Source organism: Artemia sp. Qi Xiang Cuo, chromosome 1 (assembly GCF_049724085.1).
Source record: "Artemia sp. Qi Xiang Cuo chromosome 1, ASM4972408v1, whole genome shotgun sequence".
Classification (NCBI taxonomy): Eukaryota; Metazoa; Arthropoda; class Branchiopoda; order Anostraca; family Artemiidae; genus Artemia; species Artemia sp. Qi Xiang Cuo.
The window spans coordinates 92,167,360-92,187,088 of record NC_142794.1 but is presented as its reverse complement, the minus strand read 5'-3'; the positions used below and the strand labels follow the sequence as shown (position 1 = coordinate 92,187,088).

The 19,729-nt window shown below is 36.1% G+C and overlaps 1 protein-coding gene and 1 non-coding gene across 2 annotated transcripts in view; both read left to right on the top strand.

Moving 5' to 3' along the window:
• Nucleotides 1–169: 169 nt before the first annotated feature.
• On the top strand, nt 170–333 carry LOC148956922 (U1 spliceosomal RNA). Its single transcript, XR_016142600.1, has one exon. It is a non-coding gene; the product is annotated as a U1 spliceosomal RNA (small nuclear RNA).
• A 12,674-nt stretch (nt 334–13,007) lies between these two features.
• P58IPK (dnaJ homolog subfamily C member P58IPK) overlaps nt 13,008–19,729 on the top strand; it is a 77,775-nt gene continuing 71,053 nt past the window's right edge. Inside the window, exon 1 of the mRNA XM_089096867.1 lies at nt 13,008–13,200. Coding sequence (XP_088952993.1) covers nt 13,140–13,200 — 61 coding nt within the window. The 5' untranslated portion in view covers nt 13,008–13,139. The remainder of the gene's footprint in view (nt 13,201–19,729) is intronic.

Here is a 19,729-nt window from a genome sequence, read left to right as displayed (position 1 = left end):
CTTAGGCAATGGCCAATAATAACAGAATAATTGAAGAATTTACGGAATTGGACTGACCAACTTGTATAGAAAATGAGATTCGTAAAATGTATCAAAGATGAGATGCCGATAATTAGAAACCAAAAGAGAAATATAAAGATATTAGTAAAATTTTAGATCTTAACTAATCATATTTACCTGGCTGGGGAGCTGTCTTGATCATGAAGGAGGCGCTCCCGGGTTGAGGTCTTTCTATTGCACTTCTGATTGGATGACCCCTGTGATTACCCCAAATGGGGGTAACTCAACAGCGTAATTTTCGGCAGTGGGGGACTGTGTTCGTGCGGAGCCCTATTCACATATTTAAAAGTACTTTCCTCTGGGCCCCTTTTATATGTCACACATTTCGCTGTTGGAAGGAAAAAGTATGCAATTTGATGTTGATAAGACGTTAATGGGACATGTAAAATTGATCATTGGGCTCTTTTGTAAAGATTAATTTTCTGATAAACTTACATGTTTGAAATATTACGGAAGAATTGTGCCTAAAATCCAAGGTATATGAGAGAGTTGAGCGTATACTCTATAGAAAATGGTTTTTGAATTTTCTCAAACATCAAACAAATAACAAATAAACATATTTTGTTTTTCTTAGTCTTGTGTTAAATCAAATGATGGTATTAATGACCAGTCGCCATAATTAAACTGCCTTAGCTGATTGAATTCCTCATGCATTTTGTTTTTGAAAATACTCTGTAATTATTAAGTAATGATTTTTAAATTGAACTAGGATTCAGATCAAATTGCTGAAATTTAAATTAAGTCACAGAGGCTATGCTCTTGGTCACCACACGTTTCATCAAGTTACGTCGGCAACATGTCAAAGTAAAAATTTCTTCACTACCGTTAAGCTTCATGGAATATTTAAATAGGGGGGCCTTTTGCTACAGTAATTGATCGACCACTGCGTTACATTATAATTATTTTTGAGCCTGATTACTAAATATCTATGTTTTTTCTGCGGATTTAGTTTTATTGCCCTATTATTAAAGTTGCCCATGAATTGCTGCTCTTTGAATATGTTATCTCATCAAATAATTTTTTTTTTTTTTTTTTTGCCCGCATTTACTTGAATGAACATTGAATTCCATATTGCTTTAAAACGTTGTCAAAAAAACGATAAGGATTTACTAGGATTTATTTTTAGATACACAAGTCAACTTTAGAAATTTTCAAGAATCTTCGGAAGGAGGGGAGGGGGTATCAATATTAGCTTACTTATTTATCTAATTAGTTTTGCTAGAAGAGTTTACATCACTTTATTTTTCCTTATAAGCTGTTATTATATTGCTTTTTTACTTACTTGTTTTCTACTCTTTATAACCTTTTATTATAATCTTTCCGTTCTTTTTGTAGTAAAAAAAATTACGCAGTTTGTAATTGTAAACTTTGTTTTCAGGGAAACTGTTTGTCGAAAAAAAAGAAAAATTTGGAGCTCGATAGGGACTTTTCTATTCTTAGTAGTCTTAGTAGAGCGCACCTGCACGTTTTTACCACTGTGCTATTCGGCACTGGTGATTGAGTTGCTCTAAATAATACCTTGTATGTGGCATCCGTTTTCATAAATGATAATGTGTATACAAATAATAATTTTTATTTAGCGAAAAAGAATTTTTAACCAGGATTAGTAATAATGCAAGTTATAGTGTGACATCATTAAAATTTGCTCCCAATTTAGACACAAAACTGAATATTTAATAATTACAGACTATTTTCACAAACAAAATGCATCAGCAATTCAATCAGCCAAGGAAATTTATTGTATTTATAGCGATTGATCATTGAGACCATCATTTGCTTTAACACAAGACTAAGAACAAAAAAATTATTTGAGCTTTTTTTTAATTTGAGAACCATTTTCTATAGAGTATACACTCAACTCTCATTTGCTTGGGATTTTTAGCTCAGTTCTTCCATAAAATTTCAAACATTTAAGTTTATCAAGAAATTAACATTTTCAATAGTACTTATTGCATTTTACTTATTGTACAATGATCAATTTTACTTGTTGCATTTTTGTCTTAACAACAATAAATCGTGTAGTTTTTCCTTCAAACTGCATAATCTATGACATGTGAAAGGGCCCGAAAGAAGATACTGTCCAATGTGTGGGCAGGGGTAAGCGCTATAACTCACTACTGAAATAACTGTTGAGTTTCCTCCATTTGGGGCAGTCATAAGGGTTAGCCCATCCTAAGTGCAATGGAATAGCTTATCTAAGGCGATAACCTCCTACATAATAAGTGGCTACCCAGTTAAGTAAATATTATTTATACAAATCTTTTTTATACAAAACGTTTTACTAATATCTTTCGGCATAAATCGGATTGTCTTCATTGCGAATCAGGAGCTTAAATTGGTGAAAGAGACACAGGTGAAGAGACATTGGTGAAAGTATGGGCAACTTTTTCACATTTATAACCATAGTCTCTAAATTATTTTTGATAAAAAGCAATTTCACGTATCATTTTCCGATGCAAGCGTTCTAATGGTTTGAATGCACGTTTTCCTTTTTTGAGAAAAGGAAAACGACTATTCTTGCCGTTTTTGGGTGAGGGCCAATCCCCTCCCCCTCCTAGAAGTTTTTCCAACTCGTAAAAACGTAACAAAAACTCATATAAACAAGTTTGTGATGCGTTTTTAAAGTTTTTGTGACCCCCCCCCATCCTCTGGAAAAGATCCTAGATACGGTCCTGAGAGGGAAATTATGCTTCAGAATACAAAGAGGGAAATTTTGCTGTAATTTCAATTTGTTTAACGAAAATGCCATGGGAAAACAACTCCTTATTTTAATAACAATACGACGATAAGATTTTTCCTTAATCTTTGGGATAAAGGGAAGGTGTTTTAAAAAGGCGGGAAAAATACCTTTTTAAACACCTTAGCAGAGAAATCTTAACATCATTAAACTATTTAAACCAATTATAATTGATTTTGAAAAAATCTTCAAACTGTTGAATTAAAGGTACGGTTTTGGTGGTGAGATACTAGCATATCAATTCTATCTGAAATAAAGGGCACCTGCCAATGCCTGCACATGGGTGGTTGAGTTCTCAGCAAAGAAAAGCATCATCAATGAATAAATTTCTGTTTTGAACAGCAGTAGCACTTTGGTGGGACGCACTTTAAGCGCCCTGTACCCCCGGGGTCCCTTGTGCACTTTAAACACCATGTACTCCCACCATTCCTACGATACACATACCGTGTTCTCAGCTTCCGGTGATAAGATTATTTCCAGGAAACGTTTGCCAGCTGTTATTTCTCGCTGAAACAGTGCAACGAATACAAGCGCCATGCACTCGGTATCTTGCATACGGCCACCTATGATGGATACATTTGAATGCCAAATGTTTAACCAAAGTCATAGATGGTATTATTGGTAACTACAGTTATAGATGACGAAATGTTTTCATTTCCAACGATACATTTGTGTAGCTTCTAAGCAGTTTTTTTGCATTGATTTTATGGAATTTATGTCTAATTTATGAATCGAACGTGAGATGATTTTCCATGGAAAGAGAACAACACGTTACTTGACTGAGCCTACACGTCATTGATGATATTATGTTCTTAGGAATACATTCTAGGCAATCAATATACTTTTTCTGGGACGCCAACCAACTGATGTTAAGCATCACTATATCGTAACAAGTTAATTGTGCAGTCGATTTCTCAATTGGATTTGGATATATGGTAAAAGCTATCAGTGATTCATTTCCGAGCGCCTTTTTTGGCATCATTCCGAGAATATCCATACCACAGTGATGTGAGATGCCTGCTGGACAGATATGTTCTTTTGATCGTCAATGAAACTTGCTTTGATGTCCAAAAATTGTAAAGACCATAACCGACAAGGTTTCCTTTTTGTAATTTGATGGTCCTGAGCACACTGGTTTTCCATTACCGGGCTTGCGCATGAGTTTGGGTCCCCAGTTTCCCCTCCAGGGCCCCATTTTCCCCTCCAGGACCCCAATGCCCCCGCAAATTTTTTGAACTTTGAATTTTTTGGGGAGGACTTAGACTTTTTTTTACTTATAATTATTTTGGGACTTGAAATTATTTTTTGGGCTTAGAATTTTATTGGACAGAATTTTTTTTTTGGGGGGGGGGAGACTTAGATTTATTTTTGGGGACTTAGATTTTTTTTTACATAGGAACACAGTCACGCGTGTCACCCACAAATGTCAACCTCCAGTTAAAGCAGAAGGTTTCACTGGAATGTTTCCCACAACAAATCCTTGAATAAAAAGACATGTTTCAAAGTGCTTCATATGTTCATCTATAGGTACTTCACCCTCTTCCCAGTTTTCAACCACACCTGCATAAAAGACACTGGACCTGGTCACAGGGACCAACAAAAAAGAATCCAGCTATTGCGAGTTCTTTGGTATCGATGAAATTCTTTGACCTCTTTCCATTAAATATTCTTAGTCTAACACCCTCTCGTTTAAGAGCACTGCATTTTTCGAGGCCAAGATTCTTAGAATTATACATTTTACAAATGAGAAAGAGACAAAAACACCTACGAACACACAGAGTCAGACACACAAATGCACAAAGACAGACACAGAGACAAGCAAACACCCACTCAGACACGCAGGTACACAGAGAGAGAGAGATAGAGACAAAAGCACATACAAACACACAGAGACAAGCAAACACCCGTCCAGACACACAGGCATAAAGATAGAGAGAGACAAGCAAACAGCCGCTCAGACACACAGGTACAGAGAGAAAGAGAGAGAGAGAAAAAAAAACGCACACAAACACACAGAGTCAGACACAAAAACACGCATAGACAGACACTAAGACAAGCAAATACCCACTCAGAAACACAGGCAGAGAGAGAGAGAGAGGCAAACAGCAACTCAGACACCCAGGCACAGAGAGAGAGAGAGAGAGAGAGAGAAAAACCCATACAAACATACAGAGTCAGACACACACAGACGGACACAGAGAGAAGCAAACACCCGCCCAGAGACACAGGCACAGAGAGAGAGAGAGACAAGCAAACAGCCGCTCAGACACACAGGCACAGAGAGAGAGAAAAAAACAAATACAAACACACAAGGCCAGACATGGAGACAAGCAAACACCCGGTCGGACACAAAGGTACAAATAGAGAGAGAGAGACGCAAACAGCCGCTCAAACACACAGGCAAAGAGAGATAGAGAGATAAAAACACATACAAACACACACCATCAGATGCACAAACAGACAAAAACAGACACATCGACAAGAAAACACCTACTCGGACACACAGGCATAGGGAGAGAGGGAGAGAGATAATCAAACAGCCGCTCAAACACATAGGCACAGAGAGAAAGAGAAAAAAGACACATATAAACACACAGAGTCAGACACAAAACACTCATAGACAGACACAGAGACAAGGAAACACCTGCTCAATACACAGGCACAGAGAGAGAGACAAAACACATACAAACACACAGCGTCAGAGACACAAACATTTAAAGAGACACAAAGGCATGCAAACATCCCACTCAGACACGCAGGCACAGAAAGAGAGACAAGCAAACAACCACTCGGACACGCAATCACAGATATATATATATATATATATATATATATATATATATATATATATATATATATATATATATATATATATATATATATATATATATATATATATATATATATATATATATATATATATATACAGATATACAGATATACAGATATATATATATACTATATACAGATATAGATATACGCAATAAAACATTGGTGCAAATTAATTCAAATTAGGTGGAACACAGTCGCCTCGTCCGGCAGAGAGAGAGAGAAAAACACATACAAACCAAGACAGACACAGAGACAAGCGAAAACCCGCTCAGACACTCGGGCACAGAGAGAGAGAGAGAGACATAAACACATACAAACACACAAAAACAGACACAGAGAAAAGTAAACATCCGTTCAAACACATAGGCACAGAGAGAGAGAGAGAGAGAGAGAGATAAAGAGAGAGAGAGAGATAAAGAGAGAGAGAGATACAATGTAGTTACAGTTTGTAAAATTTTCTTCGAAATATTAAATGATCTCGAGATTAAATGCTTTATTTTCCATTTGTTTGCTATTTTTGTATTAGATGGATCTTTATCATCGTAATATCTTTACCTGAATTTGAAAAAAATACTCTTGAACTCCTCTCATTTGTTATCTAAGCTACAGAATGTTCATTATCAGGGGGGAGGCTGAACTCTACTTAAGCCTAGAAAATGTTACTGAATTTTTCCTTTCCGTGCACGTTTTTTCTTTGCTATAGCAAGGTATCTTGAAATAGAGAGGTCCTTAAATCTCAAGTTTCTACCTGTAATTTGATCTGGTGTCTGTTTGAAAGACAATTGTCTGTTCAAAGGATGCGCTAAAAAAGCTGATGCTGAATAAAAACTCACCCTGGAAGCACGAGGAAATTCTTGCAGATTATTTGTTTGCCCATTTGTTTGTTAAATTTTGAAAACTTCACATGATTTCTAAGCAGAAAAAATCGAAATCCTTAACCACAAGAGAAATGAAAAGCTCCAACATTACGGTTAACGCAATAAAATATTAGTGCAAATTAATTCAAAGTAGGTGGAACACAGCTGCCTCGTCCGGCAGCGGCGTTGCGACACTTAAGTGGCGGTCGACGTCGACAGCTTTCGATTTATGCGCCGGCACGGCATTGGGGACTAACTACAATGCTGTGATTACAATACCGCAAGTTTTTTTTCACTATCATTACTACTCCGACAAACAAAATGATAAGCACCAAGACAAGGCTCAAGTAACCAGAGCGTAGGATAGTTAATTATTTCTCAGCACGCTAGCATTGGGTTTCAATTTGCTTTTCCCAAAACAGATGTTTTGTTTTCAAAAAATCACTTGAATTGAAAATATTCCATGTTTTATAAATTCTGACAACAAAGAGAAAACTTCTTACACAAAACTTGCTCCAATAGTAATTGAACTCTAAAGAATGAAATTGCGACAACAATAATCATATCAAAGAATGCCCTAGCTACGGTGATTTAAAATAGATAAACATTAGCTTCAACCCGACTTTGCCGGAAAATTACGAGATGGCTAATTGGTTTGGAACTTTTGAAAAACTATATGGATACCGTACTATTTTTAGAGGTCACATTCCACATGGTGCCACATTCCCCTCTAAACATTAAGTTAAACAGTCCGCGCAAAACGGATGGACGCTTATCCAGTATTGCACTATTACAAGACAAGTTTTAGAAAAGTATTAGAGTATTAAAAAAGTTCGGAAAGTCAGTGGACCTCCTTTCTTTGGCGAAGGGGTTCCGGAAACTCTCAAATGTGTAGTTTTTTTCTCTTAAGCAGCTCTTCCTATCAATATGCAGAGAAGTTTTAACTTCTTGCAACTCTTCAGGGGAATGAATTATAATTTCTTTTCGTTTTGGGCTTCATTTATTTATTGATGCTGATTTGTGATAGTTTCACGCTTGGTAGATTATTTGATTATGTTTTTGCTCATTTATTGTTTAATGGAGTTCTTTACTTTCCTTTGAAAAACTTATTTTGCGGAAAATATTTTTTTTTGATTAATTTCTGTTCGTTTTATATTAACATAGTCTTTTCAGGGAAAAAGACAATAATACTTTAAATCTTTCCGTTTTTTTAAGAATTTTTGGTTTGGCCTGCTATTAGTATGCTGGAGAAAATTTTTGAGCAATTTTTACCAACATACACCCTCTTAAATAGTAGTGTTGAATTTAGTTTTATACCTCCTCTAGTTGAACTGAAATGGAAAATTTGATACCATTCGCAAAAAAATCTGTTTATTTTCTTTGATAGCTTGGATACACTTACGCTATTTTGATTTGGTTAAATTTTAAGAGCAGAGGTTGCCCCAAAAGTTTGAACATAATACCCTCAGTCGTTCTTGGGATACTGCTGAGATGTCTTATTGGGAATTAGCATTAACACAGTGCAATTCGATTTAATTTTATGGCAACATTTAGTTTTTAAACATAAAGGAAAATGGGTGGGTGGGCGTGGGAGGGGGATTAGTTGCCCTCAAATCACTTTCGACTATTAAAAAGAATATCAGCCCTTTCTATTTTCAATCGAATGAGCCCTAATAGAAGTTCCTACGACAACTGCTTCAATACAAAGTGCCCTGGTCTAAACAACAACAAAAAAATAATACATTATACCCACATCGATCTTTACTATAAAAACGTCAAGCCTTCCAATCAATTTTGACTATTAAAAAGGGCACTAGGTCTTTCGATTTCCAATCAAATGAGCCCTTTTTGGGTTTCTACGACAACACTTTCTATAAACACCTTATATGCCCCCAGGGCATAAAATACAACCCTTACCCTAAGCGCTGTGAGGGTGGTTGTCATCCTCAAAAACCTAATTTCCAGAACTTTTTGCAACGTTGAACAAAATGGCTGTCTGAAAATTTTGATTGGATGTGTTTGGGGGAATGGTGGGCGTGAGAGGGGTGTTACTTACCCTCTTATCACTTTAGACTACTAAGGAGGGCACTAACCCTATCAATTACCAATTTAATGAGTCTCTTTTGAAGTTTTTATGACAACTCTATCTATAGAAACCTTATATCCCCCAGGGTATAACTTACAACATTTGCCCTGGGGGTTCGGGGGGGTTTGTCGCCTTAAATACATAATTTCCAGAACTTTCAACTACGTTGAACAGAATGGCTATCTCTAATCTTTGATTGAATGTGTTTCGGGAAGTGGTGGGCGTGAGAGGGGGGTTAATTACTCTTCAATCACTTTCGACTATTAAAAAGGGCTCTTTTAATTTCCAATCAAATTAGCCCTTTTTGAAATTTCTACAACAACTTTCTATATAAACCTTATATGCCCCCAGGGCATAACTTACAACCCTTGCACTGAGGGCTCTGATGGGTTTATCATCCTAAAAGACCTAATTTCCAGAACTTTCGACTACGTTGAATAAAATGGATATCTCAAAATTTTGATTGAATGTGTCTGGGGAAATGGTGGGCGTGAGAGGGGGGTTAGTTGCCCTTCAATCGCTTTCGACTATTAAAAGGGCACTGGCCCTTTCAATTTCCAATCGAATGAGCCTTTTTTGAAGTTTCTACAACATCGCTTTCTATAAAAACCTTATATGCCCCTAGGGCATTTACTTACGACCCTGGCCCTGAGGGCTGTGGAGGTGGATGGGTTGTCTTTAAAGACCTAATTTAAAAAAATTCAACTACGTTGAATAAAATGGCTATCTAAACTTTTTGATTGGATGTTTTTTATGGGAAAAAGCAGGTGTGAGAGGGGGGTTAGTTGCCCTCAAATCACTTTCGAGACTATTAAAAAGGGCACTAGCCCTTTGAATTTCCAATCGAATGAGCTCTTCTTCAAGTTTCTACGACAAAGATTTCAATAAAAACTTATATGCTCCCAGGGAATAACTTGTAACCCTTGCCCTGAAGATTGTGGGGAGGGGAGTATTGTAATCAAAGGTATAATTTCCTAAATTTTAAACTGCGTGGAACAAAGTGGCTATCTCAAAATTTTGATTCGATGTTTTTGGGGAAATGTTGGGCGTGGCAGGGGTGTTAGTTGCCTTTCAATCACTTTCGACTATTAAAAAGGGCACTAGCCATTTCAATTTCCAATCTAATGAACCATTTTTGAAGTTTCTACGACAATGCGTTCTAAAAAAAAACCGTATATGCCCCAAGGGCATAACTTACAACCCTTGCCCTGAGGGCTGTGGGGGTTGTCATCCTCAAAGACCTAATTTCCAGAACAAAATGGTTATCTTAAAATTTTGATTGAATTTGTTTAGGGAAAAGGTGGGCGTGAGAGGGGGGTTAGTTGCTCTCCAATCACTTCTGACTATTAAAAAGGGCACAAGCCCTTTCAATTTCCAATAGAATGAGCCTTTTTTGAAGTTTCTACAACAACACTTTCTATAAAAACCTTATATACCCCAGGGCATAACTTACAAACCTTTCCCTGAGGGCTGTGGGGGAGTATTCTCCTCAAAAACATAATTTCTATCTGGAAATCCATTACGCTGAACAAAATTGCTATCTAAAAATTTTGATTGGATGTGTTTGAGGAAAAGGTGGGCGTGAGAAGGGGGTTAGTTACCCTCAAATCACTTTCGACTACTAAAAAGGGCACTAGACCTTTGAATTTCCAATCGAATGAGCTCTTTTTCAAGTTTCTACAAGAAAGATTTCAATATAAATTTGAATGCCCCCAGGGACTAACTTATAACCCTTGACCTGAAGACTGTGGGGGAAGTGCCCTGCTCAAAGGTATAATGTCCTGAACTTTAAACTGCGTGGAACAAAAAGGCTGTCTCAAAATTTTGATTGAATGAGTTTGGGGAAATGGTGGGCGATCAAGGGGTGTTAGTTGCCTTCCAATCACTTTCGACTATTAAAAAGGGTACTAGCCATTTCAATTTCCAATCGTATGAGCCCCTTTTGAAGCTTCTACGACAAAACGTTTTATAAAAACCTTATATGCCACAAGGGCATAACCTACAACCCTTGCCCTGAGGGCTGTGGGGGGTTGTCATCCTCAAAGACCTAATTTCCAGAACTTTCTATTCCGTTGAAAAAAACGGTTATCTTAAAATTTTGATTGGATATTTTTGGGGAAAAGGTGGGCATGAGAGGTAGGTTAGTTGCACTCCAATCACTCTTGACTATTAAAAAGAGTACTAGCCCTTTCAATTTCCAATCGAATGAGCCTTTTTTGAAGTTTTTGCGACAACGCTTTTTTATAAAAAACTTATATACCACCAAGGCATAACTTACGACCCTTACCCTGCGGGCTGCGGGGGAGTGTCTTCCTCAAAAACATAATTTCTATCTGGAAATCAACTACGCTGAACAAAATGGCTATCTCAAACTTTTGATTGGATGTGTTTCGGGAAATGGTGGGTGTGCAAGTGGTGTTAGTTGCCTTCCAATTACTTTCGACAATTAAAAAGGGCACTAGCCATTTCAATTTCTAATCGAATGAGCCCTTTTTGAAGTTTCTACTGCAACGCGTTCTATAAAAGCCTTATATTCCCCCAAGGCATAACTTACAAACCTTGCCCGGAGGGCTGTGAGGGGTTTGCCATCCTCAAAGACCAAATTTACAGAAATTAAAACTGCGTTGAATAAAATGGCTATATCAATATTTTGATTGGATGTGTTTTGGGAAAAGGTGGGCGTGAGAGGGGGTTTGTTGCCTTCCAATCACTTTCGACTATTAAAAAGGCACTAGCCCTTCCAATTTCCAATCGAATGAGCCTTTTTTGAAGTTTCTACGACAATGCTTTCTATAAAAACCTTATATGCCCCCAGGGCATAACTTACAACCCTTTCCCTGAAGGCTAAGGCTGTGGGGGAGTGTCCTCCTCAAAAACATAATTTCTCTCTGGAAATCAACTACGCTGACCAAAATGGCTATATCAAATTTTTTATTGGATGTGTTTCGGGAAATGGTGGGTGTGGAAATGGTGTTAGTTGCCTTCAAATCACGTTCGACTATTAAAAAGTGCACAAGCCACTCCAATTTCCAATTGAATGAGCCCTTTTCGAAGTTTCTACGACAACTTCCTCGATAGGAAGTGCCCTGCTCTAAAGGAAAAAAAATAATACATTGTGCCAATATCGTTCTTTTATGCCCTCAGGGCATAACTTAAAACCTTTGCCCGACGGTTGTGGGGGAATGTCCTCCTCAAAAACATATTTTCTATCAGAAAATCAACTGCGCTGGACAAATGGCTATCTCAAAATTTTGATTGGATGTGTTTGGAGGAATGATGGGCGTTGGGGGGGGGGCTAGTTGCCCTCCAATCACTTTGTACTATTAAAAAGGTCACTAGCCCTTTGAATTTCCAATCGAATGAGCCTTTTTTGAAGTTTCTACGACAATGTCTTATATAAAAACCTTATATGCCCCCAGGGCATAACTTAAAACTCTTGTCCCGAGGGTTTTGGGGGAATGTCCTCCTCAAAAATATATTTTTATCTGGAAATCAACTACGCTGAAAAAATGGCTATCTCAAAATTTTGATTGGATGTGTTGGGGGAATGATGGGCGTGTGGGGGGTGGGGGGGTTTAGTTGCCCTCCAATCACTGTCGACTATTAAAAATGGCACTGGCCACTCCAATTTCCAGCCGAATAAGCCCTTTTCGAAGTTTCTACGACAACTCCTTCGATACGAAGTGCCCGGGTATGGAAAAAAAAATAAAAAAAAATAATACATTGTCCCAACATCGTTCTTTACTTAGGCAGCGCTATTGCGCTGCCTGTGATTATTGAGAGGGCAGTTTTTTCACTGGCTTTTAATACATTTTCAAAGAATTGTAAATGTAGAAGTTATACTTTGGCGTAAAAATAAAGGAATAATTAAAGTGAATTTGATAGTGAAAAGGATGGGAAATCAAATATAAAGGAAATTGTGCAAAAGTAGAGAACAATATTAAAACCTAAGTAACCAATAAATAATCTAAATAATAAGGGGGTTTATATATCTTAGCTCTCACTCTACGCTACAGCGACTATTATTTCTTATTGCTAAACAGTTGAACTCTCTCATTTATGAGTACCGTAATAAAAGTTTTGAAATAAAGTATGTCTTGTTCCAATATCTGTTGTTAGCTAAAGTAAGGTCCGTTGGGTTGAATTCTATTGACCTTAAAAGTTTGGTGAAGATTGAACATTTATTTGTTCAACCAGAAGAAGAAACCATTGATAAGAAAGGTATACGAGCAATATCAAGGCAATTTGAATCTAATTTCAATTAGAAATTATTGTATTGTAGTAATGAGAACAGAAATAAGTGAAACATGATCTAAGGAGTCCATAGTAGACAAGTAAATTTGAAAACATTAGAAGTGTTTTTTCAAGATTCTAGAAATTTTAATCTATTTCACTGCAACCCTGCGCAAATCCAATTAGAAGAAGCGGTGTTAGAAGAAGACTTTATTTTTTAATTAGCTCTGCAGCCCACAGAGTGAAGCAAAAAGAAAAGGGCTAAATAGTACTAACTGAATAGCCCGCCTGCTGTGAATTAGAAGAAAAAGAATTAGGCTAGGTTAAAAGAAAGATGAGAGCATTTTGTGTGTTATTCTGGATGCTGTCTGTTGATTCTTTTGGAGTTCTAAAGGGTGAGTAACCTTATACCCTTAACTTCATTTTTATTTGCCTGGGATTAGTCTAGGCCCAGGGTAAAGCCCCCAGTTGGCTACTCAGACAGTGCATAACACTGGACAAATGTTTTGATTAAAATATATCTGTCATAAACTTGGACAACAAGTTCCTAATCTAGAAAATGGTGTACACAGATTTAGATTTTTGGGATTGACAGATAGTTAGGATTGGCTGGCTAGCCTACACACTTGAAAAAATGGTTTTTAGATAGCCTAAGCCTATTCAAATTGAGATAAAAGTTTGCCTACCTGGTAAAATTCTAGTTTTTCTACTTTTCACTAGGCTATCTTGTAAAGAGACTAGGTTAGGAAATTGAATCTCAGTAATGAATCCAGGACCAAAAACACTCTGGGAAGGCATTACCAAGCAGTAAATTTTTAGGTGGCAATATAATTTAGCTAGAATAAAAGTGAAAACATCATTTGATGCCCTTTCTTATGCTCTTTCATAATTCAATAATTGCTTTTGGTGTTAATTGTATCTTGACCCCTTAAAGGGGCCCCAAAGGTAGGCTATTTCATTTTTGTAACCACACAAGGAAGTTATCAACACTAGTTAAGTTATTGAAAAATGGTTAAAAGCATATCACTAACTGGTTAAGTTCTACCAAATCATATTATTGAGTTATGAATAAAGTGAATACACCATTTGATTCCTTTTTTTATGCTGATTACAAATATAATAATCATTTCTATAGGAAATGAATTTCAGCCCCCCCCCTATATATGCCAATTCAGGGTTAGGTTAAGTTGTTGAAATATATACCCTGAATTGGCATATATAGGGGGAGGGGCTGAAATTCATTTCCAATAGAAATGATTACTAGGCCTATATTCGTAATCAGCATAAAAAAATGCATCAAGTAGTATATTCACTTTATGTGTAAGTCAATAATATGATTTGGTAGAACTTTACCTAACCCTGAATTGGCATATATAGGGGGGGGGGGCTGAAATTCATTTCCAATAGAAGTGATTATTATATTTGTAATCAGCATAAAAAAAGGCATTGAATGGTGTATTCACTTTAGGCCTATTCCTAACTCAATAATATGATTTGGTAGAAATTTACCCACTAGCTTATAAATAAGTTGTTCAAGATTAATATATTCAAAAAATACTTATTTAAAACATTTCAAACTTCATTTTAGGCAACTCAAATGTAAACTGTTTTCTTACTATTTCAAGTTTTTCAAATGTCATCAACAAAAATAGCACTGAATTTTGTGATTTAAATCTTTGCCATTAACAATTCAGGGTATATATTTGCACATTAGGGGGTGGGGGGGGGTAAATTTGCAATAGGTCATAGCCTATAATTTAGCTAGGATAAATGTGAAAACATCATTTGATGTTTTTTCATGCTCTTTTGTTATTCATATAGAATACTTTTGGGCCCCTATAAGGGCTCAAGATGTAATTAGCACCAGAAGTGATTATTGAATAATGAAAAAGCATAAAAAAGGCATCAAATGATGTTTTCACTTGCATTCTAGCTAAATTATAGTGCCACCTAGAAATTTACCCTAGAAAATAGGGTACATAGATTTGGATTGTTGGGATTGACAGATAGTTAGAATTGGCTGGCTAGCTTACACACTTGAAAAATTGTTTTTTAAATACACCTATTCAAATTGAGACAAAAGTTAGCCTACCTGGTAAAATTCTAGTTTTGCTACTTTTTACTATCTTGTAAAGAGACTAGGTTAGGAAAATGAAACTCAGTAATGAATCAAGGGCCAAAACATACTCTGGGGAGGTATTGCTAGGCTTACATGTTAGCTTATCCTCTTCTGATTCCTAAGTATTAGAAATTTGCCTACTTGACAGGTCTATATAGCCTACCTATTGGGATTTTCATAAGAAAAAATTACCATAATTTTCAGTTATCAGTTTCTTTTTCTCTGGTTTTAGTTCTAAAAATGCAATTCCTGTTATTTGAGTTGGCTAGAATTTTAAGCCATATCAATGTGTTTTTTCTAAATTTTGGAAATATATTTGCAGATATTTGAAACTTCATAAATTGGGATTAGGCAAAGTTGTGAAGCTGAAAACAATATTCTTGTAGGCAACTTCAATTAAGCAAAAAATCTGTTCTGCAAGGTTTTACTCTCATAACACAAAGATTTTTAAAGGTCAGCAATGGTACTTCAAAATACCTTCCTGGGATATACTTTAGTCTGTAGACCCATCTATTAAAGTTTCATTTTCTTAATCTAACCCCTTTCAAACATAGCAAAAAGTAGTAAAACTAGAATTTTACTGCCTTACCCTAATGCCTAGCCTATTTAGATGTAACTATTCTGCATCACAACTCTTGTCTTAGTTTGAATATAGGCTGTCCAACATTGAGTCTGTCTGTATTTTAGATGCATTATTTTAGCTTTAAGATCATATATCCAAGATTGGACAGCATTTTCCAAGATGGGGCTCAAGCTTTAAATGTGTTACAAAGATTTGACTCCACTATTGACTAACAGTGTATGACTAAAATAGTCAAGCTAATAATGTTCTTAGGTTATTAAATTTTTTTAGACAAATTCATTGGTAAAATACTCAAATTTCTAGTTGGAATATAATATGTTTTACTGTGATTTAATTGCTAAAGTGGTGTTAGTTGCCCAACTACTGGGTATCTAACCCTAGTAGGTCTTAAGTAACTTAATCTAGCTTATTGTTGCAAATTTTTGGATGTTGAATTTTTGTTTTTTTCTTGAAAAAATCTGGGTTTGGAGTATCAAGGGTAAAATTGTAGCTAGGTAGCTCTTCTGGGGGAAATATGCTATTAAAATATAGGCCTGTAGGGTAAATATTTAATGGTTGGTCACTTTTGAAGAAAACAAATTAATCTAAAGAATTAAAATGAAATTCTAGTTTAGGAGCTTTTTGCTATCTTGGATCAGTACCAAACCTAGGCCACCCTAGCACTGGTTTGGCCTGGTCTGTCTATGTTCAACCACTTGACAAAACAATTAGAAAAGCATCAAGATTAATATCAAAGCTGGTTTCTCAGCTATAAAATTATATGATCAGTAAAGAAACTACAGAATCAACTTCATTAATGTGAGGAAAAAAATAAAAGGATATTTATTTCAAATTATAAATTGACAGATCAAAACCAAGAGTAAGCTACTTTGCTAATCTCAATGTTCCACCTACAACTGTCAGTAGTACCAGTGTCAGCTCAAATTCTATCTTGAAGATACTAACCATCTCAACTGTTTGCCAGGGGTATTATTTACTATGCAGCAGAGGGGTAGCTACCCCTCCTAAACCTCAGTTGCCCTCTCTAGCTGAAATTTAGTTTTTCTAAAAATGTTGTCAAAACTAAGATAAGCCTCCATAATTTGAGCATCCACAGAAATGGCTCAGTTCTTTTGAGTTCTGTCATAAACACAATCAAACTTTTGACCTAAGTCAGCCATCATTTGAAAATCATTAATTACTTCCATTTGCCAAGTATTACAAGACCTGTTTTTCCTAAAACCTTGCTGTGCTATACACCACAGGTTATAGGACTGAAGAACTTGAGGTCCAGTTTCTGAAGAAAACCTTTACCTTTTTTGTTACTATATGGCTCTTTTTTCAGTTTTCACTGTCATTTTCATTTGGTTTGGGAAAATTGGCTCCAAATTTGCCCCCCCCCCCACCCTGGATTTTGACAAAATTACACCATTGCTGTTAGCTTAAAGTCTCTTGTGCTAGTTTTCTTCAGAAACTGGACCTCAAGTTCTTCAGTCCTATAAACTGTGGCATATAGCACAACAATGTTTTAGGAAAAACAGGTCTTGTAATACTTGGCTAATGAAAGTAATTAATGATTTTCAAATGATTGCTGACTTAGGTCAAAAGTTTGATTGTGTTTATATCGATTTTTGTATGGCATTTGACAAGGTATCAATACATCTACTGTTGAAAAAATGCCAAAAGTATTGGATTGGATTGAGAACACTGGTTTGGATTGCAGATTGCCTAACACATAGGTCATAGAATATTAGGGTTAGCAAAGCCTCATCTAACTAGTGCAGTGTTTTTAGTCAAGTCCCTCAGAGTAATTGCTTAGGACCAGTTCTGTTTTGTATATTTGTAAATGATTTGCCACAGGTAATTCAATATAGTAAAATCAACATGTTTGCTGATGATGTAAAGCTTCACAGGGGCATATCTCCCCAGATGATGTGGCTCTTCTAGAGGATGATTTAAATGCATTTGTTAACTGGTATAATTTAAATTCAATGACTGTTACTCAAGGAAAATTCCATGTAGTGAATTATCTAGTGAATGCAGTAACATACCAATATTCTATTGGTGATGTTGTAATATGTTCTGTTGATTCCATTAGGGACATTGGTATTATTTTTGATAATAAATTGAGGTTTTGTAAACAAGTTAAGTATAACAAGCTGTATCATGTAAAGCCAATTACAATTTTCTTTGTATCAAAAGAAGGTTTAATGTGCAAAGCTTTACTATACTTTATAAGACAATGATTCAATCAATAGTTGAACACTGCACATCTGAGTGGAACAAGGAAATCTTATTAATAGCCTATTCAAAAAGTACAAAAACAGGCATCAAAATTTGTTCCTTATTTTAAGTGCTTGCCTTGTAAGTATAGACGAGATGTATGAGCCTACTATCTTTGAAATTTAAGAGGGTTAGATTGGACTTAGTTAATGCATTTTGAAATATTAAAGGTGTTGATAATTTGTCTTTTAGTGATTTCTATCAGTTTACACATTATATACCCACATGACAGAATTCATTAAAATTGTATCAGAAAAAGGTTTTGAGAAACATAATGTTTATGGTATTTGTACGAGGCATGTTTTTTAAGTAAGTACCGTTTTGGAATTAAAAAAAGACATGCAAAGATATTGCAATAATTTTATTTTTACATGAAAGCCTGTACCTTAATCTACTTTTCTAATTAATTTATGTGAACATTGAGGCACTTGTCATAATGTGGCACCAGTTTTTCAATACCCTCCTTATTAAATTTTGCCGCCTGATTTGTATCACAACTGTTTTGAGTTCTGTTATTGTCTTGAAGACGCTGACCACCCAGGTGTTTCTTCAAGTGCAGGAAAAAATGGTAGTTGCTGGGTGGCAGATCAGCGCTGTATGGTGGATGATCTAGAGTTTCCCATTGAAAAGATTTGATGAGATCTTTGGTCCAATTAGCCACATGTGGAGGGGCATTGTCATGCAGCAAAACAACACCCTTACTCAACTTGCCACGTCTTTTGTTCTGGATTTCATGACGCAGATTGTTCAATGTCTCACAATAAGACGCTGCATTGATTGTCTCATTACGAGGCAGAAACTCCACTAGCAATACTCCTTTTTTGTCCCAAATTACTGTGCACATGATTTTCTGGGCAGAAATTGTTTGCTCAAACTTCACTTTTTTGGGTGATGATGAATGTTGCCATTCCATGGATTGTTGTTTTGATTCTGGTGTGACAAAGGCCACCCATGTACCTCATAATGTTTTGTCCGTAAATTTCACAGATCTCACGATGAATATCGATCAGTTTTACGCCTTTAGCACTAAGAAATCGTATAATAGCCCGTACCTCACAATCGGCGGGATTCACGATTGTCGGAGGCATCTTAAACACTCAGTAAACAACGTATACAATGAAGAATCAGACTGTAATGGCGTCAGTGCGAAGACAAGAGTTGTAGGTAACCAGCGCGCTTGTGCAGAATGCCCACCGTAGCGCTGCGGTGGCGGAATCACACAACGGTACTTACTTAAAAAACATGCCTCGTATGATTTGTTTTACTCAGTGCCCCTAAACAGAGTTTAATGAATTTTTCTCTTTGTGCATTCTGGTGTATTTGCTTATGTTTGTATTGTGTTCAGCCTAAGGAGTTTATTAGTTAATTGTGGTACCAATCAATACACACAGGTTTAGTTCTTGTCTTTTGTTTGTTTTTGCTTATTGTTTTGTTTACTGTTAATTTATAACAAGACAAGCCTGTGACTTACTCCATTTATGTTAAAAAGATATCTTCAATAATTGGAGTATAGTGAATAGGATTCCTTCCCTTGCTCTTAAGCTCAACCAAAGTCCATTTACCAGCCTTGACATTCTCAGTGTCAAATTGGAAGTTGTTAGCAGAGGGCTTGCCCACAATTTGATACCAGAGGCAGAAGAGTCATAGTATACAGGCTCACTGAAGTCCAAATTGTTACTCCAATTACAACTCTTGTTGCAAGAAATAAGCTATTGTCATTTTAATGCCCTAATATGTCATACAATCCTGTTGTAACAAAGAAAGGAATTTTTTGAAGTATCTACCCCTCTCTCCATACGCTCTTGACCTCTGGTGACTTTTGAGAAGTTGTTATAAAGATAAAATCTTCAGAAATAGATTTACAGATCAAATGCAGCACAGAAAAAGGACTTTGAGTCTTGTTCTGTTGCTTGATCCTGATTTACATATTTAAAAAAGCTCTAAACCTGTTTCTTAAATT